At 28.4% G+C, this 14,580-nt stretch overlaps 3 protein-coding genes across 4 annotated transcripts; 1 reads left to right on the forward strand and 2 right to left on the reverse strand.

The window, feature by feature from the left end:
• Nucleotides 1–1,375: 1,375 nt before the first annotated feature.
• On the reverse strand, nucleotides 1,376–7,654 carry LOC123269130 (CD109 antigen). Its single transcript, XM_044734677.1, has 5 exons — nucleotides 7,379–7,654; nucleotides 6,533–6,722; nucleotides 2,430–6,456; nucleotides 2,154–2,347; nucleotides 1,376–2,066 (listed from the first exon to the last, which is right to left on the reverse strand). The coding sequence occupies exons 2-5, from the start codon at nucleotides 6,709–6,711 to the stop codon at nucleotides 1,583–1,585; spliced, it is 4,884 nt and encodes a 1,627-aa protein (XP_044590612.1). The 5' UTR covers nucleotides 6,712–6,722; nucleotides 7,379–7,654; the 3' UTR covers nucleotides 1,376–1,582.
• Nucleotides 7,655–8,037: 383 nt separating this feature from the next.
• LOC123269222 (ubiquitin-conjugating enzyme E2 T-like) lies at nucleotides 8,038–9,546 on the forward strand. Its single transcript, XM_044734823.1, has 2 exons — nucleotides 8,038–8,143; nucleotides 8,966–9,546. Exon 2 carries the CDS (start codon nucleotides 8,981–8,983, stop codon nucleotides 9,446–9,448), a length of 468 nt encoding a protein of 155 aa, XP_044590758.1. The 5' UTR covers nucleotides 8,038–8,143; nucleotides 8,966–8,980; the 3' UTR covers nucleotides 9,449–9,546.
• A 2-nt stretch (nucleotides 9,547–9,548) lies between these two features.
• On the reverse strand, nucleotides 9,549–12,348 carry LOC123269173. Of its 2 annotated transcripts, none has more exons than XM_044734756.1 (3): nucleotides 12,128–12,348; nucleotides 11,588–12,043; nucleotides 9,549–11,518 (listed from the first exon to the last, which is right to left on the reverse strand). In XM_044734756.1, exons 2-3 carry the CDS (start codon nucleotides 12,030–12,032, stop codon nucleotides 10,494–10,496), a joined length of 1,470 nt encoding a protein of 489 aa, XP_044590691.1. In that variant the 5' UTR covers nucleotides 12,033–12,043; nucleotides 12,128–12,348; the 3' UTR covers nucleotides 9,549–10,493. The 2 variants fall into 2 exon arrangements, with proteins under 2 accessions (XP_044590691.1, XP_044590690.1); XM_044734755.1 differs by having other exon boundaries at nucleotides 11,588–12,040; nucleotides 12,128–12,347.
• Between the last annotated feature and the right edge of the window lie 2,232 nt (nucleotides 12,349–14,580).

The following is a 14,580-nucleotide window of genomic DNA, read 5'->3' on the forward strand; positions in this document are numbered from 1 at the left end:
TATCAAATTTATTTGAAATGTTTCATTTGTATATTTTTGAATATCCAAATTATTTCTCTGGTGATTTACAATAAAGGAATTTTTTATTTTTAATTATCTCTATGTATAGTACTTTTTCTTTGGTTAAAGTTCTATAATTATGTTTGTCTGAGCTTACAATTATATATTTTATGTAAATTTTCTTCATAGTTTCGTTTATTTTTTTTATTTTCCAAACATATTATTAATTGAAATTTTTAGTGAGAGATGTCCAAATTGAGAATTTTTTATTTTACTCTAATCATTGCCAAGCGTTACAAATCAATGACAACGACTGTATGTTCATTAACGTATGGTACATACACTATATACATATTAATCCGACCGATCTAGTCAATGTAAAAAAAATACCGATGATGACGTCAACGTTAATAATAAATCATTATTTCCTCTATTATCATTATCAATTCAACGAAAATTTGTTTTATATATTTGATAATTACCATTAAAATAGTTATTTATAATTCAAAAACTATATTCTAATTAATTTTACAAATTAAAATATAACATTGAGGAATTTCAAAGTAAGATTAAATCTAGAGGATTTCAGGAATAAATGATTCAAGAAACTTAAAAATTAATAACTTTTTTAAAATATTTATTTTTTATACAAAGATTAAAAAATTAATTTATAATTTATTGGACGGCATAGATTTAATATATTGTAACAATATAATAAAAGAGTTACAATAATGAGTAAACAAGAAATACTTGAACTTGTCGTTGTACGCTTAAAATTTTTGTTCAATAACATAAAAATACAGTTATTTAGTAATTCTTAACACTAGTTTTTAACATACAAATGAATACTCGAAACAATAGTTTCGATGAAAAAAATAATTAATATTTAAAATAATTTCATGAATAAAAAGGGACGGTTTAAGAAATAACTACATTATTTTTAAAAATACATTATAATAACAAGTATATAGAAAATTTTGCCATGTTAATTTTCAATATATAATTTTAATTTTCATGACAAATAAATTGACTTAGACAACTATTATCTAAATTTTTTTAATATTTTTGATCTATAAAATATTTTTTGTAAAACACATTAATACTCGTGTTGACGTGGACGGCTTAAAGCAACATGTCAACGTAAGTATATTTTTTCTTCTCTTTCAAATTCAAAATATCAACTACTATGTACAAGTTGCCAATTCAGTAAACCAGTATATATAATAATTAAACATTTTCATTATTATATTTAAATACTAATATTAATAATATATTTCTATAAGATTCTAAACCATATAAAAAAATTATTAAAAGTAGCACTGTACATGAATATAAAAAATTAATATGTGCGTATTCCAAATAATTAACTTTCTATACTAATATTTATCATTTTCTTTAGTTAAAAAAATAATTTAAAAACTAACATTAAATATTTTTTAGTTTTAAGAAGGCAACTTCGGTATACATTTTAACATCAATGACGTTACATAATTAAATTTTTTCAAATTTTGATTGCGGATGATTAATAAATTTCTTTTGTACTCATCCTTAATTTAAAATAAAAAAACAATAATTTAGTAGACTACCCAACACTAAATTCTTGTGTTTTAAGATATCTTACAGTCGTGAGAATAACTGAAATTATAATCATAAATACTGCAGGTGTAGACAATGTCATGGCAGCATTATAAATTGGACAATATGGACATTGTGAGCTACCACAAACTTCGCAGATGTTCAAAAGATATGTTGACAATGCATCAAATATAGTTTCATTAAAACGTTCAGGAGCATAATAATCATAAACTCTAACCGCTAAATAACGTGACATATTTGCGACAGGATACCACCTCTCAATTGTAAAATTCACACAAGTTTCTTCGTTATCCAAATAGTCAAAATAAAACAAAACCTTTTGCTCTGCAAATCGCGCTCGTTGTAAATTTCTTACTTCTCTCGCTCGAACATATGCATCCAAATTTTGTTGTTGAATAATATAACCCGTTGGTATCGTTACATCCAATATAGCCATTCCAGATCTTTCAGACTCATTGAAGTTAGTCCACCTTTAAAAATTAAAATAAAATATTATATCCTCATAAAATTTTAAATTTTAATTAAACACAATTGAAAAGTATTATTATTATCATTACCTTTGACAACTAAGATAATTAATGTGAGACTGATTTCTTCCGTAAGAATTGTGTCTGACAACCAAATCGAATGCTTTTACTGGTGGCTCTGTTTGGAATTTTTTCAAATCAACATTATATTGCACTGACATTTGAACAATTATATATCCAGATCCTGTAATATCAAATTGTACTGTTCCCCATGCTTCAGGTACCTAAAATAAAATAATAAGAAAATTATAATTACTTTTTTTTTTATTTATTTTTTTTTTTTTTAAAGAAAACAAATAAACTTACTTCAAAGCTCTGCAACTTGGCAATATTTTTATTATTAATATTAAATCTTTTAACACCTCCTTTTAAAGCTGTTGGTTCGACTTTAACAGTTAATTCAGTAACTTCACGAAGCCTTGATGCAGACGTATACTTCATTAGAGCCTTCATTGCCCACATGGTGTCTTGAGTTGATGCCCAACCACCGTCAGTAAGTCGTTGTGAATTTAACCATTTGACTATTCCATCGGCCTTATAATCTTGACTTCGTTCAACGTATAGTAAAAGAGCATACGCAGAAGTTTCAATGTTTTCTGAATCATAGGCGTATGGTAATCTTGGTAAACCATAGGGCCTGTTGTTTTCTGACTTAGTAGGTAATGGTGGAAGACGCTGACGAGCCCAGTACAGAAATTCTTCTTCTTGAATTTGCCGTTGATTTAGCATATTAAATGCCATCTCTGAACTAGGAGATTTAGCAAGGGAGAGAGCATAAGCAACAATAGCAATTTCATAAGGTGACCCGTGTTTATTTACATGATTTAAGTTTATTTCAAGCCATCTTACTGCTTTGGCTTGACTCAATGCAATCCTAGTACCAAGTTCTCCTGATATATCTTTCACTGCAACTAGTGTCATCACGACATGAGCAGTAAGACTAATATTTCTATGTCGTATGTAATCAAATTCATCAATATATGACGTGTTGACTTTTCTATCCGGTAACCAGGTTATTTCATAAAATGCTCCTTCTGGTGATTGATAATTTAAAAGCCAACTAACAGAAGCTTCAATAACTTTTGGATCAATATAAATATAATTTTCCCACTCAGCAAAATTTGCTTCTTGGAAAATACGAGCACAGAAAGCTGTAAGCCATACGCTAGATGCTGATTGATTCCAATCACTTCTGAATAAACTAAAAGATCCATTAGGATTCATAAATGATAATTGTCGTTGATATGCAACATTCATGAAATTAAAGCTTATTCTTTCTTGTTTCAAATTCCTTTGATTTATGTATCTCAAATGAAGAGTTGTATACATGTGGATAGCAAAACTGAACATATTTTGTTCAGCACAATCCATGGGAAGTCCTAATAAACTTGTTGAATTTACTGGCATCGTAGGAAAAATAGGACCAACTACATCACCCACAACACTTATTTTTGCTTTATTTGAACCATATACGTAGTAACGATCTTCTGCATAAGTAACTTCTGGTGTTACTGTTAGATTTACATGCATAAAGCGTAAAGCTGAACCTCGAGTACTCAAATCTAATAAAACTGATTGATGTCGATACTGAGGAAGTCCGTCAGACTCAACGTGAATAGTACGTTCAACCGTGTCTTTGCCTATTATTGTCAGTGCATAAACCTTAACTTTAATATCACCTAAACGAACGGGTACAATTGGAAGATATACAACCACTGCATCTTGAGCAGGGATCCAAATAAAGAATTGATGCTCTCCAAATGTTGTTCTTGGGTTGTATGATCTAACTATACCATCTTCTTCTACGTGAACAAATTTATAATCACGTGAATCAGCTAAAACCACCGTCGCCTCGATGTTGTATGATAAATAATTAAATACAGATACTCTTACACCAACTTGTTCACCTTGACGACAGTGATTTGGCATTTCAACATTGATAAAGAAAGGTAATACACCAGTGTATTCAATTGCTTTTGGTAACATACCAAAACCTTTTGTTGGGCTCATACTGAAAGCAGTTACCATCCAATGTACAGGTCTACGTGGCACATCAATATTAAATATGTAACGACCATGGGGACCAATATTGATATCTTTCCATAGCCAAACATTTTCATACTGTCGCTGGATTCTGTTGAATCGATTTTTACGGAAGAGATTCAAGTCTGTTAAATTACCAGTTTTACATCTGGCTTCATCGGTACGATCATCACAGTCAAAGAAACCGTCACACTGTTTTTCAATCCTGTAACATTGTCCACTCAAACATTCCGCACGTCCTTGTGTCCGATTACAATTTTCCGGTCTTCGATGAATATTAGCATCTGTAAATACAACTAATCCAATGTAGTCGAATGTTCGATTAACGTCAATTCCAAAGCTTGATGATGGAAAGAAAACGGCCTCGTCGGGATCACCACTGTGGAAGACCCATGAGTGAGTATGAGTGCCATTTGTATCTTCACCAAAATATGACATTTTAGAAATTACATTTGCGTAAGTAAGCTCATTGCCAGCTTGCATTGAATAAAAAGCACGATCAGTTCCTGATAACCCAACGTAGGAACCTGGTTCACCATAAATTGCTACTTCTACTTTTTCACCTGTCTTTGCTTTTTTATTGTTAATGAAAACAGTAAAGTTATTACCAGAAATACCGTTCACGGGTATAGTTAAAGAATCCGCAACAACTTGACCGTATCTACCAACATGATAAACGACAGCAGTAACAACAGGTGCCATTTCTGAACTCAATGGAATAGAAAATGTTCTAATATTTGGTTCCATAATATCTTGACCAGTTAAAAGTATTGTTCCTTTAGACATTATAATGTAATTAAATGTTTCTATATAGTAATTTGTTTGAACGTGTAGTACCAAGTATTCCCCAACTTTTGGATGCTTTGTCGATGTTGATAATTTGATATGTTTATTTTCAGGAGAGTCATGAGCCAAAAGAAGTAATTCAGTATTAGCTCTTTCTCCTTCCCCATCAAGAAATGAAGCATGTATTCTGACTGACTTGACATCATTGAGAATTTGTTGAATCTGTTTAGGATTGTCAAATCCTAATTGATGTCTTAAGTCGATTTTCATCGGCCACACAGCGTCGTGATCTGAAGAAACGTGAAGATTTGGAAAATCTATAGTTCTATGACTTCCGCTTTTAGATTCAACATCCGCACGTACTTCCATCAATGTGTGCTCCAATTTATACTTGGATAGTGCTGAACCATCATGATATGAAGCAACAATATTCAATGAGTATGGCATAGCTGGTTTAAATACTTGAGGTGAACCTCCAGAAAAATGTATTCGTACAGTAGAGTTGAATATTCTAGCAGTTGAATGACCAACAATAACTTCATTTAAAAAGCTTTCACCTACCGTTGCAACAATATGTACTTCTATTCCTTCATTAATAGATGACCGTGTTAAAATTTCCTGCATTGGCCACTGGAATCTGTAAGTACCATTGAAAAATCTCATAACCTGATAATCTCTATAATCTTCTGGCTGTTTAAACCAAGCTGGATAATATTCATTGAAAGTAAAATAAAATTCTGAAGATGATAATTGTGATGATCGATACGCATTTAGTGGCTTTACTATAGCTTTAATAGTCAAATTTCCCTTTACTGGTGCACCTGATGTATAATTTGCTTGAATTACTCCATGAAGATATTGATCTCTATCAAAGAAAAAGGCAGGCATTGTCACATTAACTTCAAAACGTGTCTGATAATATTCTTCCACTGTAAAATTTTTAGTTTCTATTTGTCCTTCAGTTTTAACAACAATTTGCCAATCACCAAAAATCGGCTGATCAGACAACTGATATTTCATAGAAACTGTACCAAGATTACTTTGTTGACTGAGCCATCGTCGCATAATACGCCCTTGCGGATCTTGCATAAAAATATCAACAGGTTCAATTATAGCTTTTGATTCAGTATTTATTGGTACTGCTCTAAATCGTACTGTTTGACCTTGCATATAAACTGGCTTGTCCATTTGAATAAATATTGTCATAGTTCGTTGAGAATATACGAGTTTGGTTTCGTTAAAAAAGGCTTGCCCTCCAGTTAAGCCGTTATAAAGACCCTCCACTCGAAGTTTGTATTGAGCTTGATTTTTTTCATGAGGTATTTTTATCATTAAATTTTCCGGAATACCTTCTTTTATTTCTTTATAATCAGATCCCACTTCAACACCATCACGTTGAATTGACGCTCGAACTGTCATCGGTAGCGCACTATGGAGAACATCAACTGCCAATCGGTATATTTGTCCCGGTCGACACAAGCGAGATGCCACAACAAAGTAAGTTCTACAAAAATTTTTAAATTAGTTCTAAATAACACTGCTATAAATTTCTAGTTAATTAATTTTTTTATTTTACTTACGCTTCTTTGAATATCACATTTTCATTCGCTCGTGGAAATGAAAATCCTGGGTTTTGATCCCTTGTATTAATTAAATCATCATACCGATTGTTCCACGGTGATTTTGATGATGTTTCATATTCGTTTTGTGAAAATTGGCAATTTATTGGTGCCAATAACAAAAATATTAAAAACCACATTTTTTGGATTTCTGCAAACAAATGTAAAAATTAATTTATTTAAACTTATAACTCATATAAATAAAAAATGATAATTTCGTCGAATGATTAAAACACACAATTACACCATCTATTGTATACATTTGATTCATTGATACATGACGCGCCCAAAGTACTTAAATATAATTATAATGAATAATGATTATATTATAGTTTCTCTCTTTATTACCGATGCACACTCTTTTTCTACTTAAATCGCACGCCCACACTGTAGTATTTACTTATTTATTTATTTAATAATAAATAAATGTATTTTTTATGTAATTAAAAAAAAACTAATGTTAATTTTTAATTATAAAAAAATTAAACCTATTTATTGTGATTCTGACATTATAGTACTATCAAGTGATATTAGAATAATTAATAAAAATAATGAATGTATCCGGCATGATACGTGTGCATACGATGACTCAAATTGTTGATACATTTCAATTTAAAAACTTGTCAAGTAGATACACCCTCCATTTCCCATCAACTATAAAAAATTTTTAAATCGTTTTACTGAACAAGAAAATAAAATAAAATTGAACCTGTAAAAATAAATGAAATTATGATATTTTAAATAAAAATAATAGTAAAAATTTAATTGTATACATGAGGTAAAAGAATGGTTAACGCCCTAAGTTACCTGTCGCTTCAACGGACGAGTCACTTGCGGTTATCCTCTACCTTACGTTTTCAAACACAAACACTTGCTGATGCTCATTTAATTAATGGATCAAAAAACAACTTATATACTCAAATAATTTTAATACTTATAAACTCTTAAAATATAACTGCAGTCTATACCCAGAATAATATTATAGGATTTAATTCATATCTTTAGGTACCGATGAGAATTTATCGAGAGTATGAACCAACATTCCTGGGCGCTGACACTAGCGCACTCCTACATCAGAAACAACGCAACAAACATCTCCCACTTTTTTAATATTTTCTCTTTCTATTGTACACGTGACCTATTTGTCTCTCTGTTAATTAAATTATTTTATTTATTTAATTTAATAGAATGTCGGGTGAATCATCTTTAATTTTTTTCATTTTTACACATTACAGAAAATTTTTTTTTTATTTTTCTCACAATCATTATTTTACTACGAATTTTGTTTATTATTTATATTTAAAAGATGAATTATAGCAGTCAATAAAAAATAGAAGTTGCGGTCAATTTTTTGCGAGAAATTTTAAACAGAGCATGTAAATTTTTTTTTTAATACTGCGATGCCATCTACAGTAGCTGTGATGTAACACAAAACTGTGAAGTACCGCATGTGGTTTTGTTTATAAATTCACCGCTCATAATTATATTGAGACAATAGAGGCTAAAGTAATTAATGAATAAATAATTTATTAAGTCATTATTTAATTAATTAACACATTTTGAGTAAGCTTGGTAAGTTGATCTATAATGATACTGAAATCAGTAGACAGCTGGCAGTTTTTTGGTTTTAATCAACAAATAAATTAGTATAAAAAAATATTACAAAATATTTGCGTAGTTTTTTTTTTTTTTAATTTCTACATGTAGAATATTCTTCCTAAATTCATACTGTGATAATCTAGTTGTTAAAAAAATCTAAAAACTTTTGAATTAAAAAAAAATGCTTAAAATTAAATAAATTGAACAATTTATTAGTTTAAAGTTAAATATTAGTTGTTACAATGCTCACTATTATTCTCAAAAACCAAATGTTAGACCATTTTGTAAAAATTTGTCCTGTAAAAAAGAGAAATACAACTTTAATGAAAAAAAAATAAACTTTGAAAAATTTTCAAATACGTCTTTCTAACAAGTTGATGAATTAAAAATACTGGGTGGGTCTACAATTTTAACACATTATACTTACATTTTTTCAAATTTCACTTAATACTATTATAAAAATTTTTGTACAATTCTCTGATTTGTTTGAACTATTATTTGACTAATGATAATGATACTGACATTAACAAACATTCGATAATGATTAAGATTTTTATTTAAAAAATTAAATGTTAATGAAAAAAAATTTTTTCTTTATTCCAGATGTAAAAATGATTACTCAATGGATTTTTTAAAAATATTTTCTTAGCACAAACTTATTTTTTAAATAAAACAAAAATTATAGGGTATTTGTTGATTTCATTATCATTAATTTTAAACGTGATCGTGAAAAATCAAATAAATTTATTTCACTGATCAATAAAATATTTTTTTTTTTTTTTTTTTTTACTGCAGTCAGCCACAGAGAAAATGCCACCACCAGGGAACAAACGATTAACAAGAGAGCTGGAAAAGCTTATGAAAAATCCTCCAGAAGGAATAGCATGTTATCAGAAGGATGATAAAATAAATCATTTGATTGTAACTATTTTGGGTCCAAATGGTAGTCCCTATGAAAACGGAGTTTTTAAACTAGAAGTTGAAGTTGATGATACTTATCCATATGAGCCACCGAGGATGAAGTTTGTTACACCTGTTTACCATCCAAATGTTGATACAGGTGGTAGAATTTGTATGGACTTGTTAAAAATGCCGCCTAATGGTGGATGGAAGCCTACATTCACATTAGAAAATCTATTTGTTGCTGTACAATCATTACTGGGCAATCCAAATCCGGATGATCCATTGATGCCAAATATCGCAAATGAATATCGTTTTGATAAAAGTGAATTTGAGAGAAAAGCTCGTGAACATGTACAAAAACATGCAAGGATTTAATTATTACTTTTTTTTATGTTTTATATTTACTAAATGAATCATTTTCTAAAATTTTTACAAAATTATATACGGCTTTAACTTAAATTAAATACTCATAAAGTTAATTCATGTAATTTTTTATTAAATATGTAATTTACAATAGGCAACAAATTAATCACTTAAATGTTTAATTTAAACAATCAGCAGATATATTAACATAAATGCAAGTTAATGCAACTGGCCTTTGACAATTTCACAATTTATAATACAGCAGTAATTTCTATCACATTTTTAGCTAATATTTTTTTTTCTATTTTGAACCTAAACTTTTTTACAAATTCAGTTCGAATACAAAGTTTATTAATTTAAAAATAATTAACTTATAATATTTTTATAACTAAATAAAGTAAGAAAATAAAGTATTATTAATTTTTCTAAGTTATAAATAAAAATAAAGAATTATTTAATTAATATTGAATAATTTTTTTTTGTTCAAAACATCCCACTTAATTTACTTATTTGCGAGGAATGTTGATAGACATTACAAAAATGATATATATATAGGCACAGAGCGAAAGGCAGTGAATAGTTAAGATATATTATAATAAACCGAAAATAAAATAGAAGCTTATTTTTGATAAATATTGATATGTATATAATTTGTTCTGGTAAAATTTGGAATATCATTTATAATAAAATCTTTTTCAAAAGAAATAAAATGAAAAAATATAAACTTGAGGAATTTTTTTCTTGAGAAATATTTGTACTTCATTTTCCTGAATGATATGAGACATTATTTTACTTTTTATATGTATTAATTTGAGCGAGATATGGACTTTAAATACTTTATGCGTGATTACTATACAATTTATTTAAATACTAATAGTTGGTAAATCGTAAATTTTCGAAATTTTATTTTCATTTATTTTTGTATATACTTGGCACTCTAAATTTTACCATAAAAAATAGGCCAAATAAAATAATTATCACGGAGGCCACAATAGTTTCACAATTTTCTAAATATAACAGAGCAATAAAGTATTTAAAAAATTTCCTACTTGACATTTTATCGCATAACCATATAAATGTCTTCTTCCTGAGAAACGAATTGTTTTTTTTCTTGCTCTGCAGCAAAATCTTTGGGTCTTGGTGACATTGGAACATAGTCAGAATGCTCAGATGTCGCATAAACTGGCATTAAAATTTTTTGTGAAGATCCTAAATTAATATCAGTCAATGGTGTGTTTGATGTCAATAACTTTGAATTTTCTTCGTGACATAATTCCTCATCACTTAATACTCCATTCTTTGAAGAGTCAGAAGCACACCGTGTTCGAGGAGGTAGTGGTGGTGGCATACGGCTTTTATTATAAGAATTAAGTTTAATGTCACTAAGATTCTCATATAGATGTAAATTATCCATACTGAGTTTATTGTCATAATGATTCTCCACAATTTCTTCATAAATACCCGAAGCTACTGACAAATTAGACACTCTTTTATGCAGAGGTTCTTCGAGCTCTTCTAGACTTGCACTAATATTTGATAAATTGGCAGGCTCAGTTTCATACACGTTATCCACAGCTCGCATATAATAATCTAATTTATCCTCATTTATCTTTCGTAACGTATTACCAGAATCACTAGTATCGTTAAACATAAACTTTCCCTCGCGTTCCAGCCTTGGTTGTAACAACAATAATCCAGCATTACTAATATTTGATACTTTATTTTTTATAGTTAAATTTCCCGTTTCATTATCATTTGTAAATCTCAAATCACCTTCGCTCAAGCTTAAAGGCCTAATTATTTCGACTTTGTTAATTTTATTAAAAGGCTCACGGCCTTGTTTCACTAAACTCTGTAATAATTGACTCGCATTTAAACAAAATATATAAAGTTCTCCAATACCACCGCGAAATGATTTTGTTGTATGAATGACACAAATTCTTTTCACATCATCCGGGTGACCAATGGTTGCTAAATTAAATTGATTCATTTCAATCCACTCTAAATGTTCAATAATATTGCCATTATGAACATCTTTTAAAAAAATTCCACTGCGACTAGCAACTAAATCTCCATGTAAGCCTAAAAAATTTTACCATTAGAAATTGATTGCTAAATTATTGTAAAAAATTATAATATTTAATGTCTTACCTGTTAAACCAGCGGACCTTGAATGAGTGTTATCAACCATTGAAATATTGAATGTACCTTCTAAAAAACGACATCGCCGAGGTTTTAATAATTCTCTAATATTAGCCATCCATCTCTGTGTTTCTGATTCAGACATTCCACTTAAATAAAGAAATGGTTTTCTTTCTTTGGCAGGAAATATACCAAATGCATATGATTTTGTTCGAGATTCTGTGCGGCATATTATCGAGTCAGAAGGAATTTTAATGGTGTTACGATATGCATTTAAACCATCAATGGTGAGTCCATGCTCCAATTGAACTTCAGCACCTAATCCAGGTCCTAATTTACGTACAGTGCACCAATGTCGTCGCCAAGTTTTCCATGAAACAAATGATCTTTTTCGCATTAAATTTCCAGGTAATTTTGCGTCCATAAATCCACAGAGTTCAGCATAACTGTCCATATTTCTATCTGCCAATAATTAAAAAATTTTTATTGTCTCTCAATATACAATCACTAATTCTTAACTAATTAAAAATTTGAATCATTATATCTTACCGTCAATTTATTGATAAATTATTATTCATTTATTTAGAATATATGTATAATTATTTTTTCTTGACAGAACATCAGAAAAACAAAATAATCACACTATAGAACACATGTAATTGTTTATGTATATAAAGTTTAATGAACTTTACCAATTTTATCTTCTAAGATTTAATAAATACAATATCAATAAATTAAAAATAAAACAAATATAACTCAAGTTTAATTTAAATAATTTATCAAGTTTAAATAAAATTATTATAATAAAGAATACAGTTAGGCAGTAAAATGTTTATATACTAAAGTAAGGTAGGTATAAACTAATGGGAGAATTAACTATGGACTACTACTATCCAAACGGAAGATTGCCCCCTCTTTTTTGTTTCCAGGCATCCAGCAAAACTCAGTCAGCCCTACCTGTACTGTGTTTGTGTATGTTATGCTGTACTGGATCGATTAACAAATGTATACACACCACGAAAGGGCAATGGAACTACCCACACTTGCTCACTTTGATTTTCTCCCAGGTGTCGCTGATAAAGTTTTTATCCTGCCGTTGCCGAAGGTAACAATATATTTAGATAATAAATAAAATAAGTCACGTTCAACCGTTCCTTTCGACTGATTTTTAATATAACACGTCCTTACTTTATTAAATATAAAGTGTCGCTTTGAATTTCTTCCGTGACTTCCGAACCGTTACGGTCTTCACTAAAATACTTTCTAAATTAATTTATTTTTATTTTTAACGTCATAATTACTCACAAATTATTTATCAAAACACCTAATTTATTTTTAATTATTTTTTACGCCCCCTGATGATTCATATTTCATGCAATTTAAATTATGACAACATTTGTGTGATGACTCATATTCAAAAGGACCTTATTAAAAAAATTATTGCAATTATTTTTTAAAATTAGGAATTTGTTTATTTTGAAATTTTAATGAAACTTATTAAGTGTCAAAAAATAAAATCTCGAAAAAATGCGCATTGAAAATATTCGTAAATTTTTACGTGAAGATTTAAAAACAAGTTAGTTGTAACATGAACAGTTTGTATTTTTTTGATAGATTCGTCAAAGATTTTGAAAAAGAATTTTTTTCTACCATTTTTTGTAAAATTAGATTTTTAATATTGAGCGCGAAAAAATAGTTTTAAACATCACGGAAAAGATCGGAAATACCCGAAGTTTTTGACGTCACGGTTCAGTATTATCCGAATTCTTTTGCCGGCTGTAAAATACACAGATTACAGATTAGGTTTGACAAAAATCTCATGAATTTAAAAAAAAAATTATTTATTTTTTTCATGTTCCAAGTTGCTTATAAAATTTGAAACCTGTTGTCCAAGTTAATAATAATGGACATACTAACAGTATTTATTTTTAAATTATAATCTAAAAGTACTATTATAAAAGATCTCAGTTGTTTACACCACTTTTAAAAACAAAATTTAAAAAAAAACAATTACTACATAAATATTTTAAACATCTTAATTAAAACGATACTAAAATCAGCAGAAATCTGACAATTTCTTCAGTCTTATTAAACTTATCGAAAATACTACGGATTTGTGTTGCTCGCACTGAAATAAGATAAAAAGTAAAAATAACATTTTTCGATATCTTGCTTAGTTTTCAAGATATAGTTACTCAAAAATCTATCAAATTCCATAGTAAAATTTTTTTTAGATTTTCAAATATCGATATTTCGAAAACTAAACAAGATATCGAAAATTTTCAATAAAAATGTAAAAAAAAAATTTCATTTTTCGTGGCTTCATAAGATCCGTAGAGTCCCCAACTTATCAATAAGTATTAAAAAAATATTTTGAAAAAAAGTTAACAGTAATAGTAGATGCGTTGGGGCTATATATTTGACTACTATTCAATGTAGTTTGATTGTTTTTTATTTCTTTATAATTTTTCTTAATTTATTCGTCATTAAATTAGTTTTTATATTATTGATTCGTATAATAATTGATGTTTGTCTTTTATCACATTGGATGATACTAAAATTAGCAGACGTTTAACAATTTTTGATTTTTTTATCAATTAAATTAGAAGTAAAAAAATACTTTTAAAAAATTTCACGTACAATTGTTCAAATCTCCTATGGCTGACTTTTTTTCTTTGAATTTTTTTTGTTATTATTTTTTTAACAAAGTAATTCTAAACAATATTCAGATGTCGGTTAATTTAATTTTCATTCACACTGGTATAAGATGGTTTACTTATTGATGAAGAAAATTAAACCCGAAATTTTTAGAATGTGAAACTTTTTGTTTTGAATTATTTAAAAAATGATTTGTTTGTTAAAAAAATCCAAAAAATTGTCAGATTTTCATCAATTTCAGTATCACTAATTGTACAATTGATATTCTATATATAAAAATAAATATTTGTTACTTATTAAATGTATTTTAACGAAACAGAACTGCAACAGTTTGATTTTTATAA

The sequence above is a fragment of the Cotesia glomerata genome, linkage group LG7 (genome assembly GCF_020080835.1).
Source record: "Cotesia glomerata isolate CgM1 linkage group LG7, MPM_Cglom_v2.3, whole genome shotgun sequence".
Classification (NCBI taxonomy): Eukaryota; Metazoa; Arthropoda; class Insecta; order Hymenoptera; family Braconidae; genus Cotesia; species Cotesia glomerata.

Coding starts and splice junctions, on each gene's coding strand:
- LOC123269222 (XM_044734823.1), top strand. CDS start 8,981: ATGCCACCACCAGGGAACAAACGATTAACAAGAGAGCTGGAAAAGCTT.
- LOC123269130 (XM_044734677.1), bottom strand. CDS start 6,711: ATGTGGTTTTTAATATTTTTGTTATTGGCACCAATAAATTGCCAATTT. Junction 6,457..6,532: donor AATGTGATATTCAAAGAAGC/GTAAGTAAAATA, acceptor AAATTTTTGTAG/AACTTACTTTGTTGTGGCAT. Junction 2,348..2,429: donor CCAAGTTGCAGAGCTTTGAA/GTAAGTTTATTT, acceptor ATTTTATTTTAG/GTACCTGAAGCATGGGGAAC.
- LOC123269173 (XM_044734756.1), bottom strand. CDS start 12,032: ATGGACAGTTATGCTGAACTCTGTGGATTTATGGACGCAAAATTACCT. Junction 11,519..11,587: donor AAGGTCCGCTGGTTTAACAG/GTAAGACATTAA, acceptor AAAATTTTTTAG/GCTTACATGGAGATTTAGTT.